This window comes from Bidens hawaiensis, unplaced genomic scaffold (assembly GCF_021521415.1).
Source record: "Bidens hawaiensis isolate Kalapana, Puna unplaced genomic scaffold, B.hawaiensis_p1.1 tig00000904_1, whole genome shotgun sequence".
In the NCBI taxonomy this organism is placed as follows: Eukaryota; Viridiplantae; Streptophyta; class Magnoliopsida; order Asterales; family Asteraceae; genus Bidens; species Bidens hawaiensis.
Genome location: NW_027491052.1, coordinates 1208694 through 1223628, shown reverse-complemented (window position 1 = coordinate 1223628; position 14935 = coordinate 1208694). Strand labels below are relative to the sequence as shown.

Here is a 14935-nt window from a genome sequence, read left to right as displayed (position 1 = left end):
CTCGCAATGGCTTAACCCGATCTTTCCTACTCAAGGCAGCGGCTACGACATTAGCCTTGCCGGGGTGAAAACGGATGTCACAGTCATAATCGTTTAACAACTCGACCCATCTTCGTTGCCTCACATTCAGTTTTTTCTGATCGAATATGTGCTGCAAACTTTCACGATCGGTGAAGATGGTGCGAAGATAACCGCTCCCAGTTCTAAGTCATGAGTAGTATAACTTTTCTCGTGTACTTTTAACTGTCGGGAAGCATAGGCTTTAACCTTATTATTCTACATCAACACGCATCCTAACCCTCTACGCGATGCTTCACAATAAGCGACAAAACCATCGTCTCCATCGGGGAGACTTAAAATCGGCACTTGGCACAATTTTTGTTTTAGCGTTTGAAACGCCGTTTCTTGCTCTTCTCCCCATTCATACTTTCGATCCTTTTGAGTCAGGAGAGTTAAAGGTTGGGCGATGCTGGAAAAGTTCTCTATAAATCGACGATAATATCCAGCTAAGCCTAAGAATTGGCGGATTTCCTTTGGCGATTTAGTCGCTTGCCAATTCTTAATTGCTTCAACCTTACTCGGATCAACGTGTATTCCTTGATGGTTTACAACGTGACCGAGGAATTGCACTTCTTGCAACCAGAAGTTACACTTAGAGAATTTTGCATACAACTTTTCTTGATTCAGAAGCTCTAAAATTATTCTTAAGTGTTGCTCGTGCTCTTCTTTACCTTTCGAGTATATCAAAATATCGTCAATAAACACGATGACGAATTTGTCGAGGTAAGGTTTACAGACTCGATTCATGAGGTCCATGAAGTCCGGCGCATTTGTTAGCCCGAACGGCATAAATAAGAATTCATAATGGCCGTAACGAGTCCGAAACGCCGTTTTTGCAACGTCCTCCTCTTGGATTTTTCATTTGGTGATAACCATATCTAAGATCAATTTTCTGAAAAATAAATCGCCCCTTGCAGTTGGTTAAACAGATCATTTACTTCGAAGAAGTGAATACCTATTCTTGATCGTCACTTTATTCAATTCTCCCAAATCAATACATATCCTAACACTTCCGTCCTTCATTTCCCAAATAACACTGGTGCACCCCATGGTGACTAACTAGGTCGTATAAAACCTTATCCAATAATTCTTGCATTTCAGTTGGTGTAAGTCGGTAAGGTGCTTTAGCAACAGAGTCAGCTTGAGGCATTATATCGATTCTGAATTCGACCCGTCGGGTTGGCGGTAATTCAGGAAGTTCTTCTGGGAAAACTTCTGGATATTTACGTAACACCGAAACAACTTCTATATGTTTTCTTTTAAATACTTTTCTCTGTATCTAATCGCTTCATCGTCCGAAAGAGAGCTTCTAATCATCTTCTTTTCATATTTGATTTCAGCTTCATGTTGAGTTAGCCAATCCATGTTAACTATTACGTCAAAACTTCCTAACTTTACTGGTCGTAGGTCAATAAGGAAAGGTTAATCGTTCAGAATAATAGGACAATTCCGAACAATTTAGTTAACCATCAGGGATTTACCGTTGGCGATTCTACAGTATAGGGTTCTATAGTTTCACTAATCGGTATCTTTCCAAATGATAGGAGGTTAATAGGAACTAACTTCTATCGACGACCGTAAAAATATCACTGAAGCCTATTGATTTAAAACTACCACGTACTTAATACCACCTTTGGGTCATGACGTGCTTTATTCGAATTACTCACAAAAGCACAGCTCCTTGCTTGATCAGAGGTTGATGCTTGTCATGAGGTTCGTCTTCCAACGACACCTTGGTTCAACTTTGGGCAATTTCTCTTGAAACGTTCTGTACTGCCACATTCATAGCAAGTACAACCGTTTGGCATAATTTGATTTCTTTGGATGGATTGTTATTGAAGCTGTTGGGTTCGAAGTGGTTGTACACGAATGGGTTGGGGTTGCCGGTTCACATGGCTTCAATTGGTTCTACAATTGGGGCATTACATCCATCTGTACCACACCTGTGGCCTACTATCCCTCGACATTCTCCTTCCTGCCGATAACCATATTTTCCACATTTAGGGAAGGACCCTTCATGCGGTTCATGTTTTCACACCAGAACTAGTCTTAGTATAATTCTGGGTTGTAGGACATACCTACTTATTCGAAAACCTATCTTGCACTATACCTTTATCATTTCTCTTCTTTAACACTCGACGTCTCATCTAACGTCCTTCCAGTCCGCTTCCCATAGAGTCAAATATATCAATGCTGGCTTATGACACAACCCTTCCAAAGGTTGTATATTTTACAGGATTGACTATACTCCTTATCGATGGAGTTAGTCCCCAATATAGCGCTCACTTCGCTTAGTTTCAGGAGTAATTAGCCATGTTATCAGACATGACAATTCCTTCAAACGATTAGCGTGTTCTAAGTGATCTGCACACAACATTTCAATCTTCCATAGCTCAGTTTCCAATCTCTGAACTTAATTACTCGAATAAAAGTGCTCTAGCCCAAGAATTTTAAATTCCGACCATATCATCTGAGTAATAATTTTCTAACTATAATTTTGTACCATCGTGTTCCATCACGATACAATATAATCTACCAACATATCTGTAGCATATTTCACTACACAATGTTCTAGACTCTTACCAATATCCTTAACCATTTCGATCTTTTCTATCCACTTGCTAATCTATTCCTCCCTTTACCATCAGTAAACTATTAATAATTTCCTTAACACAACCAACAAACATATCCTTATACCGGATCTAATTCATTACGACTACTATTCATGTTTAGTTTATAACTAATACTTGTAGTCATAATAGTATTCGGTGGAACATTATCACTCTTAGTAATACCACTAAGAATTGAAATATTCATATTCATGTGATTGCTCGATCTATAATTCTGCGATCACATTTGCATCAACACTAGCAGTGATCTGTGATACGACATTCGGTATCATCATCTGCTATCTTTGAGCAACCAACTGAATCATATCAATCTCCATCATTGGAGTTACTCTTTTTATGTCATTCTGCCGTACCCATCCCTTAAGAAGTAATCAATACTAATCTCACCGTGTAACTCGTTACCAGCTCAATCATAACAGCAGGTACACATACACACCAAATATTATCATACATAGTACACATACCGGTATCTAGTATATATGTCCCACAAATATAATAACATATGGACTTAACCTGACGTAGGTTAACGTTTAAATATGTTTCATAACCCTTGTCACCTACTGACATATAGATCTTTCTCAACAAAGATTAATGTTTAATATGCTTGATTTCAATATCCTTCTGCTTGTCAGCATAACCGATACATGCTCACCGTGAGCACCAAACGATTACGTACCACGGAGTTATAATATCCGTGTCTATTTGTATATCCGGCATACACGGTATACCACCTACGAACGAACAACCAACTATGCTATAATGATTCCAACACCTCTTTGTGTATGGGTAATCATTCTATTCGAGTATACATGGGTATAGGCATCTAACGGGTGTAAGGATAACATAGGGAGTTACAAAGTTCAAGGTAATCGCGCAACCCATGTTGCCTTCAAATATTCTCAATTACTATTATGGGAAACTCTATCACTTGTTCAGTCAATGTCCTCAGGCGTTCTAGGTTTGCTAAAATCGGTAATTCTCGATCTGGAGGTGGTATGTCTCATATGTTTGAAAGTGAGAAATACACATATATATTTCTATATATTATTTTTTTATCTGCTCATTTATCATCAAATTTATTATTATTATTTATTTTATTTTATTTTATTTTATTTTATTTTATTTTATTTATTTATTTTTTTTTTTTTTTTTACCTTAATGGAATAAGAATGGGTTCGGGTGCAGGTCCGTCCGTACGTGAGGGTCGGCGGTTCGGGTGAACATAGAGGGTTATTAAGATATACGGTACCGGTATTGGTAGGGTAAGGGATTTATTAATTTTGGTTGGGAGTGACAGTTACTAGATGTTTCTGGTTAATGTCAAACGGGAGATCTAACTTGGCACTATCATAACTATGGCCCGATAAGTCAGACTTATCATCAACCGATGCTCTAGAAATTTCAGCATCCTCGGTACTTTTATTATTTCATCCCCCAGTTCCTTATCCGGGTCCTATTTCTCAATACATTTACCCACAAGATATGTACATACATATATATACACATTAGCACGCATAAATAATATTATATACTTTACACATATGTTGTCATTTTTACCTATTAATGTTCCCCGTGACTTCCCCTGAATTCCCTCATGCGGACAAGTCTGTTATTATGTTCCGGACCATAATAACTCACTTGTCCATCCAAGTTCATCCAGATCTCGTCACTATAAATTATTAGTTGATATTCAGATCCTATAATACTTGAGCTACTGGTTATATTTTAGGTATCTTTTAAAGACATCCTAATTCTTTATAACCAATGGCTCTGTTACCAACTTCTGTAACACCCCGTAACCGCAGCGGAAACGTAAACGGGATGCAACAGACACCTCTGATATCAACCACATTGTTTAAAAAGAAAACTGAATACATTAATATACTTCAAATTACATTATCTCATAATTCATTACCGTCTAGGTGATACACACATCATACAATACGATACATAATTCTATGTAATACAATGTATCCTAACATCCCACACGCAAATCTTACACACTTTAAGCACTTAGCACGTAAGCAATTACTTCATCTTAATTGTACCTGAAAAGCATGTGAGAAAACGGGTCAACTACGAATAGTTGGTGAGTTTCACAATTCGAGTAAACCATGATAAATCAATATCAAAATATAATATTATCGATGTAATTATGCTGAGCCCACAAGTGAAACCTCTGACTATCCACACACAACCCCGTGGCATACTCCGCCCACGAACCTGCCCCAAACCGCTATGCCTAACATTACATAGCAAAAATATATATAACAACAAAATAGACATGTGCAACTGGCTGGGAAACATCAGCAAATCCATGCCGGACCAGTTGGGTTTGTCAGAACAATAGTACTATCCACACTCTACCGGCTTTCAGTTAATCACTCGTGTTCCGGGGCATTAGAATGTTAGCAACTCAGACATTTACCATCTTAGTACATTTCCGTACGATTCCCGTACAATAAAATATATATAAATCCACGCAAATCCATGCGTTCAGTATGTACTTAAACATTTCAGTAGTAACATGCTTCCGCCCCGAGAAAATATTTAAAAACAATTCAGAAAAAGGGGCTCGTGAAACTCACCTTAGCACATGCAAGCAGGTAACAACAATCATTATCAGTTAACACGTCCCATCTGTATTATGATCTCTACGATCGTTATTATACAATTATTGTTTATATAATCTTTAACCGTGTTAACCGGTACATCTGGGGACACTGTTAACCCAGTACTGTACCCGTTCCGGGGGCAATGTTAACCCATAAACACTTCTCCGGACTCAGGTTGTGATATCGTTTAGAGTTTACCAGTCAAAATTACTATTAGTTTGTTTTCCCCGTTTTGCGTGCCTAGCACGGTTATCCGTTTTTATGTTTCAAAAATGAGTTTGGTCACACACGACCCGAAAATAGTGGTTGCCTGATAATTTAACTAAAGTTGTGAAATTAGGGCTCGGTTTAGACGCCCCGATTGGCCGCGGGACCCGTTTCCGTCTTTAGCGTACCGGAAACTGTTTTATCGGATAAAATTACCCAAATCATCCGAATTATTTTCGGATGATTCATTTTTACTTGTTTAACTCAATTATATGAAAATAGTTCATTTTTAGGGTTTGTATACACCAGTCAGTTCGTTTAGGCGAACTTTACCGGTTTACGCGTTTTAAACTTTAAAAGTTTGTTTTTGCACAAATAATTATCCGTTTTGTCTCGGATCTTGAAATTTTGCACAAATCACTTTTTGACAGTGGGGAATTTTATAAAAATATTTCCAGAATTAATTTTTATAATTAAAATTTATTTATCTATTTTTAAACACCATTTAAACACTAAATATGTCGTAAATACCAAACGACCTTAGAAAAATACCAAATTTTTCCTGGATTACCCCTGCCATCCACATAGTCCCCTGTAATTTTTCCAGAACCAAAATCTCTTTTTACAAGCCATTTTCACTAAAATCGAGCTAGAAAACCCTGGAACTCGTTTAACCGAAAAGCCTACTTAGACTTCTCCAACTGACCTAAAATTTTGTGTGTGACTTTACATATTATAAAAAGCTTATCTTCAATTTTCCAGAATTTTTCATGATATTCAACTATTTTTCACCATTTTTGGCCAAAACCGAGCATTAAATTCACCAAATATTCATCCTTTGTCCAAAAATTACCAAAATTTCACAGAACTCATATTTTCATATATCTAACACCTCTGTAAAATTTCATAACCTAACTCTAAACGTGTCACAATCTGTCCAAAACACAAACATCATACAAAAACCGAACTACCTTGAGTTTCTAGCTTCAAATCGCAAGGATCTCGCTTTCTAGCCTTTGCTAACAACTAGATACAACACCTACAAGCACAATAACACCACACCAAGCAAGTTACACCCACAATCAAGCCATTTCTTTCATGGTTTCGGTTATGATTTAAAAACAAAGATTTAACCGTAAAAAATCGTTTTTGGTTCGTTTAACTCCTTTCTTGGACCAAGATCCCTTGTATAACCCTTATACATCACTTGATCATGCAAGAATCGGTTTTCATCTCGGGTTTTCACCCTTTTTCACTTGAAACCTCATTTTCTTGCAAATAAACTCAAGAAACGAAGATGGAAACGTAAATAACTCGACTTTTTACCTCGGTTTTCTTGCATGATATTGTGGAAACGAAGATGGAAACGTAAACGTAAATCTCAGTTTTTGGATGATATTGTGGAGAGGAAGAATGAATGATGCCATGGTTGATTAGAAAAAAAATAACAAAAGGGTTATACCCTTATTATTTCCGATCGGATTGAGAGGAGGGTGGGGTGGGACCCACCTTTCCATTTCAAGCCACATACTTGGATTCTCGTAATCCGGATAATGTTTTGGATAATCTGGTTCATTTCATTTTTCGGTTAAATGTTTAATTCGGCTTAAAACGAGGCTAAAACGGTCGTTTTCGGCTAAAAAAAATGAAATTTATATAAAACCGATTTAAAACTTTAAAAACTTAAACCATGACATTTATTAACTTAAAACATCATATTATTAATAATTGCGCATCTTTTTCGGATTGATCGATCGTCTCTTGCTTGGTTTGGTATTAAAGGTTTCGTTTAACGTACCGACGTACCATTAAATCGAAATTCTTCATCTGTGCTTTAATTCACTTATCCCGAAGCTTTAACACTTCGTAAACATCACAAAATATTATATATCTCGTCTATAATGTAATCCTCGATTCGTTTGGGTTTCAATAACTATCGATCGATTAATCGCATATTCAATACGATGAATTATATATTCACGTACAATCAATACAGTGAACCATGTATTCTCGTATAATTACTGTGGTAATTCATGTACCCGACATTAAATATAACGTAACTATTGTCTACCGGTTAGGGTATACCGGGTTTCGTCGGAATCGTTACAACTTATCTCTTAGGATAAGCGTATTAACAAACATATCGAGTATGCACACAGCCCCCAAAACATAACACATAAATGGGGCTAGAACTCACCTGAACTCTGCTTCTTCCTCCGATAGTTGTAAATCCCTTCTTTAACTGAGCTCGGCTGACTGTATAAGTTACACGTATCAATACTCGCCTGATTTAATCTGGTGGCCTAGTATTAGCTTACTTTTACTTATCGTTTTTAATTTATTTTCTAATCGAACTTGACTTTAGGCGAAGTTAAACCTTAGGCGAACTTAGCTTTAGGCGAAGTTAAACCTTAGGCGAACTTAGCTTTAGGCGAAGTTAAACCTTAGGCGAACTTAGCTTTAGGCGAAGTTAAACCTTAGGCGAACTTAGCTTTGCAGGCGAAGTTGTCATCAGGCGAACTTAGCTTTGCAGCGAAGTTGTCATCAGGCGAACTTAGCTTTGCAGGCGAAGTTGTCATCAGGCGAACTTAGCTTTGCAGGCGAAGTTCATCAGGCGAACTTAGCTTTGCAGGCGAAGTTGTCATCAGGCGAACTTAGCTTTGCAGCGAAGTTGTCATCAGGCGAACTTAGCTTTGCAGGCGAAGTTCATCAGGCGAACTTAGCTTGCAGGCGAAGTTGTCCAGCTGCAGGTACTGTTCGTCCTTAAATCCCTTAATCATCTTCGTTTCTTAACCAAATAACTCGATTTAGGTATCCACGGAATCGTCTGACCAGCGCCTACAAACCCCAACCATCAAATCGACCTAACATCGATGTTTAAAGGGTGCGATTTAGGCATATAGGTTATGGGTTCTTTTATCAATCGATTAACCCATCAAATCATATCCATTTTCAGTAAGTTTAGCTTTGTTGGATTCGTTTTTACCATACAAACACAGATCTATCATTTCTATACTAATCCAAACCTAAACGAACAAGTTCTCGATATAAACGTACCGTAAATGAGTCGAACTACGAACACGAGCTGGTCTTGTTGCTTTGGTTCGTCACGACGATCTAGCACCAACGAGCTCGGGTCCTCGCCTTTGGATCTTGGTTCGGGTTGTGTGTGTTTTGGAGTGTGTAGAGATTAGGATGGATAAATGGATGGAATGGAAAGGATTGGGGTTTAAGGGGGTATTTATACTCCCTTAAGCCCATGGACCGAAGGCCCATATTTCCTTTTGGTCCATATCTAATCCCATCTAATTATCCTACTAAGTCTTCATATTTTGCTATTATTATTATCGTTCCACTAACTCGTTTATTTCACCCGACAAAATAATATAATAAATATTACTTTAGAAATTTCGGGATGTTACATTCGCGTTGTGAGAACCACCTCTGGCGCCGCAATTTTGCATGTCAATCCCGTAATGCCACTTGTCAAAACGTGGATTCGATTACTTAATCATGTTTCGTGTCGCGCGAAGAAGTACTTCGCGTCGCACGAAGATCTTAAATCTTGAAATGTGTGCCAGCGACTTCGCGTAGCGCGAAGTATATCAGTCTCATCTTCGCGTCGCGCGAAGATGCATGAAAATCATAATTTTCATTTTCAGTCCTTAAACTTTCAGATTTGACATTTCAACCCAAAATTAACCGGGGTATTTTCACAATGTTACATCCTTCCCACCTTTAGAAACATCTCGTCCTCGAGATTTATGTGAAGAGATGTGGATATTTTCTTTTCATTTTAGATTCAAGTTCCCAAGTGAATTCCGAACCCCATCGAGAATTCCATCTAACTTTTACGAACTTCAATCTTTTATGTTTAAGGAACTTCGTTTGACTATCCTCGATTTGTATTAGTTCTTCCACGAACTTAAGCTTTTCATTTACATGAACGTCTTTCAAAGGCATTGCAAGTGTTTCATCAGCTAAACATTTACGTAGATTCGATACGTGAAACACATCATGAATTCCATTCATTTCCACAGGTAATTCAAGAATATAGGCTGCACGACCTATTCTTGAAATGTGAGCCAGCAACTTCGCGTAGCGCAAAGTATATCAGTTTCATCTTCGCGTTGCGCGATGATGCATGAAAATCAGAATTTTCATTTTCAGTCTTTAAACTTTCAGATTAGACATTTTCAGCCCAAAATTAACCAGAGTATTTTCATAGTGTTACACCCGATTCGCTTGGCGATGGTAAACCGACAATCTCAGTCATTATTTAAAATGCCTGTTTGCATGGCAACAGTTTAATGGCACACTAGCATGTCTATGGTTTGTATATGGTTTGATTAATTACTACTCACATATGTTTGCTTGTGCATTTAACATTTATCATATATTATTTACATATTATTGTTAGTGTCAAAATTGGTGATCATCTCACTCAACATGTGTTTTTGACAAACTCTATTATTTTCTACGCATTTGCAGGTTGCTTTTGAATTGAAGTTTGACGTGAATTGGACATCTAGATCAGACCTTAGGATTTAATGAAGAAAATCATTATTTAAGTTTATCTTGGATTATATTTACTTACTTAAATTTTTTTGTAATATTTGTAAATTGTGTATACTCTTTGAAAAAAAATAATTAAATAGATATCGTCATTTATATTTGTTAGAGCATAATGTCTATTGCTAGGGTCTTAGATGTATTAGATATGATTGTATAGGGCTAAAAGTGTCAAATATATAAATTGTATGTTGAATAGTGCATAAGTCATACGGAACGCATATGTTATGCGGCGCATAACATATGCGCCGTATATCATATACGCCCATATTTTCTTTCATGTTGAGTCCTATAAATAGCAGACTTATGCGTTATTATGTAGACTTTTGGTAGATGTTAGAGTAAGAGGTAGAGAGAGAAAGTAGTCAAAGTGTCATATCTTGTATCTTTGAAGTTATCAATGAAATACATGCTTAACGTTTACTTGTTTTGTTCATTCTCGATGGATTCCGCACATTGAGTTTCAAGCTATAACATCTAGAGATCCTGAGTGTCATATGCATCATCTTTCAAGGTCATTTCAAGTGGTATTAGAGATTTATGGCTCGTTACTAGCTTGAACACTTCAACTTTTCATGGTTTTTCTCTCTATCTACCAATTCAACCGTCAAAAGTTCACCAAACTCTCACACTTTGTTTCTTACCTATCCGTAACAAACCCTACCAAAATTCATCCATTTCCTACATCATTTGAACCTTCGAATCATCAAAATACCTAAACCATGTTGTTTACCGTATATGTCATGGCACCATATATGTTGATCACGTATAACATATACGGCGTATAACTTATACGCAGCATATGTTATAAGGTAAACACATATACGTTGAACAGCCACTTATACGTTGAACATACACATATACATTGACCATTTTCATATACGTTGACCATTCACATATACATTGACAATCCACTTATACACTTATACGATGACCATATTACCCATATCCGTTGACTTTCAAGATGGAAAACCAAAGTGCGTTCGAGTCATAGCTATCTGCTCTACTTCAGAACATTAACTTGGAAAATGAAATGGGAACTGCCAATAAGCCTCCTAAGCTGCTTAGAATGGAAGACTATCCGTCATGGGCCGACAAGTTCGAGACGTATGTTCAAGCTTTGAACTACGAAACATGGACAGCAGTTGAGGAAGAGTACATAATTCCCAAGAATGAAAATGGGGAAAGCTATCGACTGTCTCAAATTGCTTATGCAGATAAACCTCTATTCCTCAAAGAGAAGAAAATGTTGAATATCTTTCAACAAGCCATCAAAGCTAAGATCTTTCAACTATTTCAGTACACTGGATCTTGTTACTCAATTTGGCATGCATTGTTAATAACAGATCGTGGAAACCCTGATATGAGAAAGAGTAAAATAGCACTACTCAAGAAAGAATTTGATATATTTATTCAAGCTAAGGGTGAATCTTTCGCACAGTTGATTGAGAGATGCTGCTACCTGGTGAATGAAATGAAGAGGCTGAAGATTGACAAGCATGATTATGAATACATTGATAAACTTGCTGACGCATTACCTGAAGAATGGGGAACTATTATCCTGATTTAGCAATCAAACCATATTGCTTATGCCCGTCTAAATCTTTCAAGTTTTATCGAGAAACTTGAAGCTCATGACCTGGAGCTCAGAAAGAAGCAAATGAAATCAACCGCAGTATCACAAGATGTGGGATTATACTACAAGACTTCACAATCAAGTTCTTCAAATCCCAAGACTCCTACTGTATTCTGTGCTGAACAAACTGGTCAAGCCTTTGCAACTAGTGTACCTGTTATTTCTGCTACTCCTCAGTACAGTAGTAGTTATTCAAGAACAATCCCAATTTCTCAAGCTTCAAGTATACAAAAATCTGATGATATACAGTGCAATATAGCTGTGAATCTAAAGAATACGGGAAACATGACCACTGACACTATCAAGGAACACATGGCATTTCTGGGATCTGTTCTAGAATCATACGAGTGTTTGGTTGCGGGTCGCATTGGAAATTACAAGATGACAAAAGAAGATTATGATCAGATTGACCCAGAGGAAATGGAAATGCTTGACATAAGGTGGTGCATGGCAACTGTAATAAGAAGAGCACAAAGATTCAAACAAATCACTGGCAGGAATGTGCTTGATGGTACAACATCAAATTTAGGCTTTGACAAGTATAAAGTGAGATGTTTTCGTTGCAAAGAGAAAGGACATTTCAAGAGGGAATGTACTAGCAAAAGTGTGGAGGATAATGCTGCAAATCCTTTTGGACGGGATTACTACAAGCAAGCAATATATCACCGTCCAGAGGGAGAACATCAAAGGGGAAGAAAACTACTGAAGCATCAACTTCACAGCAAAAAGCTGCTACAGCTCAAGTCGATGAAGGATTCAATTGGAACTCGGTGTTCCAAGCAAATGTGGCTCAAGTGGTTAATGAAGACAAACAAGAGGTTATGGATAAGGATGATAATGAGATTGAGACTGTGGTTAAAGAGTCTGATGAGAAAATGGATGTTTTTGTTGAAAATGAAGTGGTTAATGATGTGAGCTTGGAACAAGGTGTTCAAGGATGAAAATGAATAAAGCAACAAGGGTGTGCAAAAAGTTGATCATGATACTTCCGATGACAAACTTCCTCGATCATACGATAAGATTCATGAGGTTCCTTCTAACTATCTTATTTCATTATTTCCTCCTGATATTATATAGAGTTTTACAGGATGGTTTAAAGGTGAGGAAGTGCCACATGGTAAGATAGATTTTGGAGAGGAACACATTGATGAATCAAATGTCAAGGAATCAAGTAAAAGAGAGATTCAAAAGACAAGGTGGTTGATGAAATTGTTGAAGTTGTGACTGATGAAGATTCAGAAATTTCAAGTGACGAACCAACCGATCAAGCATTCATGGCAAATGAGGTAACTCTAAACTCAAACTTATGTCAAAAATGTGAATTACCTTGTGATGAATGTGACTTTAAAACTCTTGAAATTAAAGAGTTGAAAAGACACTATGAAAAATCATTGTTTGATTTGAATGTTGTTAATGAGGCATATTTGAAATTTCAATCGTGTGAAAAGAATTTATGGGAAAGGATTTTACAAGATCAGAAAACTATTTCAATGTTAAAAGACACGATTGAAGACAAACAAATTGCCATCAACAGACACATAGACGAGAATGCAGCACTCAAACTTGAGCTTCAAACACTCAAGATTGAGACTGAAAGAGTTAATTTGAAGTTAGTAAGCTATGTTGCATCATCATATGTTCTTGATCACATTATTCCAAAGCAATCAACAAAACATAAGGATAATGACACTGAGAACATCAAAGAGGATTATCATGTTGTGCCTCCACCTATGTAGAATGCTTATATTACAACGAAACTGAAAGGTTTTAAAACGGCACTAAATATGGATCTTAACACTCCACATCAAGATATCTCTAAGTCTGCTAAAGGTGATTATGAGAAGAATGAGAGTTCTGGTTGTGATACATCTACTGGAATAAAAATGGCAAAATCAGTGTTGACTGAAGAAACTAGTAAAACTCATGAGTTGGGTAAAGAAAAGGAAGTTGAGAATTAGACAAGATTTGCTAAAACAAGATTTTATAACAAGCAATCTCATCGAATTAAACAACTTCAAGAGAAAAAGATTATATTTGTGCATGGCAAAACATCTGAGTCTGAAAAAGAAACTGAATTTAGAAATCAATCAAATGATGAATTTTATCGTTTGAAGGCTGAACGTGATCAGGTAGAAACTACATCTCAAATCAATAAGTTCATTGATAAGAGACGTTGTTTTTGTTGCAATGAAGTTGGACACGTGTATTACGCTTGTCCCAATCGATATAAACATGATCACATTTCGCCTCAACAGACTGTTAGCAAAAAACCTAGCCTAGGTTATGTATGTGAGAAGAATCCAATGAGTGTTCCTATAAAGGTTAAAATCTTAAAAAGAGATGAGACAGTTAAAATTGATGTTGAAAAGGTTGTAATAACTGATGTTCCAAACCAAAAGTTTCAAAATCAATTCAAACATCTTTTATAACAAAAGACAAGCCGCGGGTCAAAATTTGGTGGTAAAAATGTTGTTAAACCACCAGAGGTTGTTGAAAAAGAAACAACTGAATTTGAGTCACAAGTGACTAGTGAAGATTCAATAACTGGTGATTCAGATTATGATGATGTTAGGTTGTTATACAAAAACTTCAAACAACCCAAGACCAAGAAGGCTTGGCTTTCCTTGTTTCACTAAACTGTTAATTGTATATGCAGGAGCTTCCAATATCCCATGATTCTCGTTGGATAATGGATAGTGGAGCCTCTTGGCACATGACAGGTACTCTCTACTTGTTGAATGATGTCAAATCAATAAGAGGAGGGTATGTCTGTTTTGCTGGAAACCAAGGAGGACAAATTATTGGTGAAGGCACCTTGACAAATGGAAAAGTAACGTTTGAGAACGTCAACTACATTTTAGAATTGGAGAATAATTTGCTCAGCATATCACAGATTTGTGATAAACACTTCTCTACACATTTCACGGACCGAGAATGTTTGATTTTGAAACCGGGTTTCAAAATTTCAGAAGAGTGGCTTCTTATGCGTGCTCCACGAGAAAATGATCTTTACGTCATGAATATGAGCACTGCATCAACTTCTTCGGGATCTGCTCAATGTTTTATCTCAAGAGCATCTGAATGGGAATCAGTTTTATGGCATCGGAGGATGGAACATATAAGTTTGAGGAAAATGAACCATCTGGTTCACAAGAATCTAGTAGAGGGAGTTAATTTGAGCAATTTTCCATTGAGTGAAGATTGTTTGGACTATA

The 14935-nt window shown here is 36.9% G+C and overlaps 1 protein-coding gene across 1 annotated transcript; it reads left to right on the top strand.

Annotated features, from left to right (window-relative positions):
- The first annotated feature begins 11117 nt into the window (after positions 1-11117).
- Positions 11118-11654, top strand: LOC143544928 (uncharacterized). Its single transcript, XM_077036905.1, has one exon. It carries the CDS (start codon positions 11118-11120, stop codon positions 11652-11654), a length of 537 nt encoding a protein of 178 aa, XP_076893020.1.
- Positions 11655-14935: the final 3281 nt, after the last annotated feature.

Bases quoted from the DNA above. Each gene is read 5' to 3' on its own strand.
- LOC143544928 (XM_077036905.1), top strand. From the start codon at position 11,118: ATGGGAACTGCCAATAAGCCTCCTAAGCTGCTTAGAATGGAAGACTAT.